Source organism: Neurospora tetraspora, assembly GCF_033439725.1.
Source record: "Neurospora tetraspora strain CBS 560.94 chromosome Unknown B0H65scaffold_1, whole genome shotgun sequence".
Taxonomy (NCBI): Eukaryota; Fungi; Ascomycota; class Sordariomycetes; order Sordariales; family Sordariaceae; genus Neurospora; species Neurospora tetraspora.
The window spans coordinates 2417818-2424178 of NW_026944383.1; the positions used below are offsets into that span (position 1 = coordinate 2417818).

A 6361-nucleotide genomic window follows, 5' to 3' on the forward strand; every position below is an offset into this window, starting at 1 on the left:
AGGTTGAGACGGCAGGTCGTGGGGCAAGGATATGGTTTTCTAGTACTGGAGGACGAGCAACTCGTATGAGCAAGCCTCCTTTGCTCCTAGAGAGTGGCCCAGGATCAGGATAACGAGCGGCACGTACTGTGGTACTGGCTCGAGGGCCATGTGGGGGTGGAAAAGTGGATAGGTAATGATACATACCCTTTTGATGTGCATTAGGCTAGCCGCCATCGAGGAATAGGTGTGCGGAGCCTTGGGACTGAACAAAACTGTGTGATTGCCGGGTAATGGGGGTATGAATCGGGGGGGACAAAGCCATGCTGGGTCGGTCTAGAGTCGTTTGCCATGCGGGTCCGATTTGGCAGGCGCATCAACACATACAAGATGATTCCTGGACCCCCTTGACGTGGATTCCTCAACGAATCCCTTTGTCATCTGGAGCTGGTTTTGACTGCGCATCAAACGAGAATTGCGTGCTATTGCTCTTGTTAGCTGGAAGAACTGGCAATCACGTACTGACATAACGGCCAAGAACGAGGCATATGGCCAGCGTGGATGGGAAGAAGAGTAAGCTGGCTGTTATGCAGGGCTTATACAGAGCGGCCGCTTGGTCGAGGCTGTCGGGATTCAGCGCGAGCGGGAAGTGTGTAGGTACAGAACACAGCACGGAGTTCTACCAGAACCCCCTTGCACGTTTAGCAGAGCAAATTGGGCTCAGCGGGCCTCCATGGGGAGCTTCTTGAGCCCCACTGTGTAATAATACAATGGTACCAGATGGCCTAGCTCGAGGCCGAGCTGGTCGCTGGGCCGGGATCACGGTGAACGAAGATGCGGTTTCTTGCTGTGTACCTGTGGTGTAAACAGTCAAATTTTCACCCCGTTCACACTCTCTGGGATGGAAGAGGCGTTCGGGACGGCAACGCTCAACATCAGCCAGGGGGGCGCTGCCCCTGGTCACTTGCCAAGGGTACGGAGTGCCATATACTTCCCAGGGGGTAAGCAGGGGGACAGGTGGTGGAGATAGCACCCAGAGGTCACTGCTGACAGGGATGAGGGACTTGCAAAATGTACGGTGCAGGACTAACTGTATCGCAGTACAAGTGGCCTGCTCAATGGTTCCTGGTCGGTGGTCACTGGATGGGCGGCGACGACAAAAAGGTACATTGGGGGACAAGTGATGTCCACGCAAGGTACCCGAGTGTACAGCCCCGTCCCTTCTCATAACCAGAACTCCTCAATGCGCGTCTCTGGAGAGCAAGCCTGTCATACTTGGTTGATGTAACCAACTGGCGGCTATTGTGCTCCCTTGGCTTTGACCTTGGGCCCGATAGACGCCGCTTAAGACCCATCGCATCATAGTGTAGACAACGAGAAAGAAAAAGCGCAAGATCGGCAGAGAAGAGAAAAAGACGGGCGACCATTCCAGTTCAAAGCAGCCATGTCTACATCCGACAGGCTACCAACTGGAAGGTAATACAACCTGTCCGTGCCCGAACGAAGTGCTTACCTTTGATGCTGGGTCGATCAACAAGGAGCCCCCAGCGGGCTGTTGTGATGTGTAGAGTTGAGCCTAGCGATCCGGTCAAGCTAACGTCGCTAGTGTGAGATTCGATGAGCGGGTAGCGGCTAACTTGACCAGCTCCAGGTGTATCGCCGAGTCCACAGAAGGTCAGGACAAACAGCCCGAAACCGGATTTTGTGATCTGTGTGATGGCATTAAGCTTCGAGTTCCAGAATGCTTGGATGAGAGATCGGGCTTGGAGCGACGGTGGATAATGCGCCGGCGCGGGGGCGGTAAAGTGGGCTCCGGGGCGGGCCACCTGATGAAAACGGTTGCGCCGGACCCCGCCGACTTTTGCGGATCCGAACAAGCCATTGAAAACGGGACCCGTAGGGCCGCGACCCAGTAGTATCAGGCTGAGCAGCTCTGGTCCGGGTTCTTGTTAGTGTTTGCTAGCGATGTCAGCTCAGGGACTAGCTAGCAAATATCAGGAAGGCATGACTACCATTATTGTTCCATTTCGTCCATCATCTCCCAGCTGCTGCGGGCCCGAACGAAGTGCGATGCGACGGAGAGACGCTGTTTAAGTTTAGGCGAGTGACGTGTCCTTCCGCGGTTTTGTCGGGTTGCAATTAGGTGAAGTCGGGGGTCAAATCTTCAAGATGAGCGATAGTGCCGAGAAAGGAGTGCAACAGCATTCTGCATGGTGATGGTTGATTGACTGTGTCCTGCTTTGGTCGGCTCTCTTTCGCCCAATCAGGGCACTGCTGCTGAAAAGGGAAAATGAGGGCAAATTCCGGTGTGACATCTGAGAGCCCTGAAGTTGTCCGACAAGTGAAGTGGGTGGTCTGAGATGAAAAGAAATCCGAGAACTTGAGTGACTGTCGAGCTGCAAGTAGGAAGTGGTTTGATGGCAGAGGCCCCCTCCATGCACGAGTCGCAGCTTCTGTTAATGTTCGGTCTCAAAAATTCTCACCTGGAAAACCTGTGCGAGCATTTTGTGGCAAGCGCGATCAAGAGCACAGGAAATTGAACACCTTCTTTCCAGCCGAGGCATGAGAACAGTCGGCGGGAAAATCATAGCGCGCCAGGGGGGTCGTAGAAAATGATCAAAACAGAAAGGTTCATTCAGGAATCCTTGTCGTTGATCTGGCGGGGATGTTGCGATTTCCGCAGAAAGCGCCCGCCGCCAAGAAAACGGATTGAGTTGCCGGCGGCACTTGACTGTGACAGGTCTGCAGACTCGAAAGATTACTTCAGTCTTGTCACCAGTGTCTTCTCTGTCTTCTCTGCGTCAACAATGATCTCTTGTAACTTTTTTTCAACCTATGCACATGAAAGGGCCATCCGCACTGCCGAAAGATTCTTTCCTGCGAGATGCCCGCCTTGCCCGCCACGGCAGTCTGAAAACAGCTGCCGGTCTTTCAGTGGACCCCGTCCGAGGGCGGCGCAGGTGAGCGAAGCCGGGAATCATGGGGCTTAACTGACAATTCAAGAATTTCCTGGAGGCAGAGTCCAGTGTTATCAACTACAAGATGGTAAGCAGGCGACTCGTTTCAATGTAGTCCTTCTTGCACGATTTTGAGCATCACGCAAATACACTGCAGGAGCTCACCTCGTTGTCGACCAAAGCACGAGAATTGCGGGTGCAACTCTGGTGGAGAGATTGGGGGCTTCAATGTCCAATCGCAACTCTTGCCGTTCCGTCGGGAACGCTAACCCTCTTTGGGCTATGTCTGCCTGGACCAGGCTCACTTCTGGTTAGCGTGTGTCTTGGCGGCCTGACAAGAAATGACTCGTGCTCCCGTCTTGCTGCGCTTCGTGCTGGTGCTGTGTCGTGCGCAATTGTGTGCAGCCGCAGATCTCTGTGATTCTTCAACACTTGTTGCGCGCTTCAAGTTCGCTTCCTTGCGAGAATGGAGGAAGGACACAACATCGAGGCGCGACACACTTCCAACATCATTTCCACTTCCCTTCGAACGCGCTTAGGATTCACTTCCATTGGCCGGAAAAGCCAGATCAAGCACCAGACTAAACCAAGGAGGACAATTCGCCGACCAACTTCACGACCAGGCGCGCGGGGAGAATGGGCAAAGCACGCCATTGGCCCGGGTGAAGAGGGCCGCAACTTGGGGTCCCAGACTGCCAGTGCATGTTGTACCGTACGAATCTTCGCGATCCATCCTCCCGTCGTCCCGCCCACCGTTGACGTTACGGACATTCTGTCTGCGCTGTCCGCTAGAAATTGAAGCGACCTGAAGCCAAAAGGCCCGAGAAAACGGCTCTGTGCTACTGGTAGCCGAAATCATCGAGCCAACCTGGATAGGTAGCATATAACCATAGCTCCGTAAACCAGCAAATTGGCCTGCCCTTCACCTGCAAAAACGCAACGGGAGCCGGTTCCGCGACACCGACAGTATGTACTGGCACCATCGCGTCCTCTCGGTTCATCGCTAATCTTTTTCTCCCCGTTACCTTCCGCTGCTCCCCGCCTCGGAAGCGCGATTGTTAGGTGATCATCACCCCTCCATCTTGTCCACCGGGCTACCTATGAAGCCGGTCTGAAAGCTGTCTTGATCAGTTGAATCCATCCCCAACCCTTGTCTCTGGGCTAGTTCATATTCATTCATGCTTGAACCGCCATCAACGTGAGCTTATCTGATGATATTCACAAAAGCTCTTGGGTGACGGCTGCGGATCAGGCTCCCCTATTCAGGTTTTGCTTGGCCAAGACCCAGGTACCTCTCTCTAGACGTGGGCTTCTCCTTCGGCGTTACCTTGTCATATCCGGAGTTATCTCCAGTGAGCCTGCATTGCTCTCAAAGCAGGCATTTAACCCCTGACAGATCTTCCCTACAAACGTTATACAAACCCTAACATCCAGTAAGTTGTTTACGAAGAATCACCGTTGTTAACCCTTCATCACCACCTCACCGGGGTAACCATGCTCGCTCATTGGTCTCTTCCTGGCTCATTTTGGCCCCTATTTGGGGCTGCGCGGGTCCTGCATTAGCCTGTCCTTGTGTCTGATCCGGACTAGGCTGGTCCCGCTGTGTGGGTGTGCAATGTCCAGGACTCCAGATGAGGTCCCTGTTCTGCCCGATAGGGTTGAGGATTTACCCAGGTCATCTCGTCTCCCGCTGGACCATTCTGTGTTCTTATATCAAGGTGTTGCCAATCCCTTTGCTAACGAGCGCAATACCTGGCTTGTCGGATGGAGCTTGTTCAGAGCCGATATGAAAGACACCTCTCGCGGGCGCAGCATCCGCAGCTCATACGTGTGGAGGGCACAGTGAAGGTTCCCAAAGCATTACTGCTTTACGAGATCTACCGTCCGGCCCCCAAGGTAAGAACTTCTTTTCAACCTTTGGGTCTCTGAACTGCCTGGCCTGCAAGGCTTGGACTCTTGGCATATCCTGGCCGTGGCTCATCGGTTCCATGGCAATTCACCCCTACGATTCAGTGGTTGACAAAAACTGTCTACAATGGGCGCTTCCCACAAAGCCACTGGGAATTCACCATGAGGAGCCTAAATAGCGGCCAACGTTGCATCCAACAGCACGGCACGATTTGGAAGACTTTCCGAGGCCCAAAACCCCCCTCTGACAAAAACTGACCGTACAAGTCCAGGGCCGGGATGGTTATTTAGCTGCACCACGGCTGCACTGCCGCCCCTTGGGTTACGGTTAAGGTGAATGCAACATCCGCTTTTCTGCAAGGTGCCCCAAGCAGAGAACGATGAGATGATGTAAAGTCCTGCTCAAATTCACTACCGTATTATCTCGCGAAATTGAGATCCGGTTAGGCAGGGTTAAAGGTGTTGGTCAACTACATACATCGGGCATACATGCCTTTTTACACCTTTAACCCTGCGTTGTGCCTGCCTAACCGGATCTCAATTTCGCGAGATAATACGGTACGTTCTAGGTTGAGAGCTTACGGGCCCATATTCCAAATAACTCGAAAATCACTACATCACACTTTTCGCCGACTGAAATGGGTCAATATTCTCAGATGGACACCACATGGACACAAGCGGAAGGTTTAAGCGACAAGTGGATCAGACCCTGCAAGAGCGCAACCGCAAGTCCATCTTCCCATCTCGCGCGGTCGGGGAAAGCGCGTCCTACTTCCGCCGACGATTTCAGTCCCGACCGTTCGTGCCTGCCCTTTCCACGACCCTGTCATGCCAGTCATGTGTTGGGCAAGTGCTGGCTCCCAGTCCTGCCCGGCAAGACAGCCCTGACATCTCCGGTCACGGTATTTCCGTAATTCCGTTCTCCTGGGTCAGGCTGCTTCCCCAGGTCCCCAAATTCTCCCCGCCTGTTTGAACTCACACATTTTACCTACTTTGCACTCCCACTCCCGTCCCTCAAGTCTGGTTGCAAGCTTTCTGCGGAAAAGAACTAAATCACTCGATTTGACACCTCGCATTCTTTTTCTTTTTCAATTTCTTCAAGCTTGTTCACCATTTTCGGTCTTAACTTGGCATCCTTTTTGCTTCATCCAATTCATGATCGCTCTCAACTACAGTTCTGCGAGTGCTATCTGCCTTGCAGTGGGCTTAGCCCAGCCTTGCCGAAGTGCTAGCACCTCACCGAGTGGTTTTCCCTCCCGTCCTTCATTTCGGTAACATCCCAGAGCTCTATGATCACAGAGATCCAGCAGTCAAGTGGTGTCTCGGGGATCCGGCCCCCACACTCCCGATCTAAGCCCTTAGAAATTTTCCATTTGACGACCCTTCACCATGAGCCAGCTGGAGGTGAGATACAACAAGCACGCACTCGCAATTTTTGGCAATACTTCATACAGTTGCATTCGTCTTAGCGAGGTGGTAACATGATGAGGCACAGTTGTCTCGAGACCTGCTCTTGC

The 6361-nt window shown here is 53.1% G+C and overlaps 1 protein-coding gene across 1 annotated transcript; it reads right to left on the minus strand.

Moving 5' to 3' along the window:
- Positions 1 to 39: 39 nt before the first annotated feature.
- On the minus strand, positions 40 to 332 carry B0H65DRAFT_504725 (uncharacterized protein; the record flags this gene model as incomplete). The annotated part of the gene is given in 2 exon segments (XM_062827940.1): positions 40 to 244; positions 256 to 332. The coding sequence occupies 2 exon segments, from the start codon at positions 330 to 332 to the stop codon at positions 40 to 42; spliced, it is 282 nt and encodes a 93-aa protein (XP_062686060.1).
- Between the last annotated feature and the right edge of the window lie 6029 nt (positions 333 to 6361).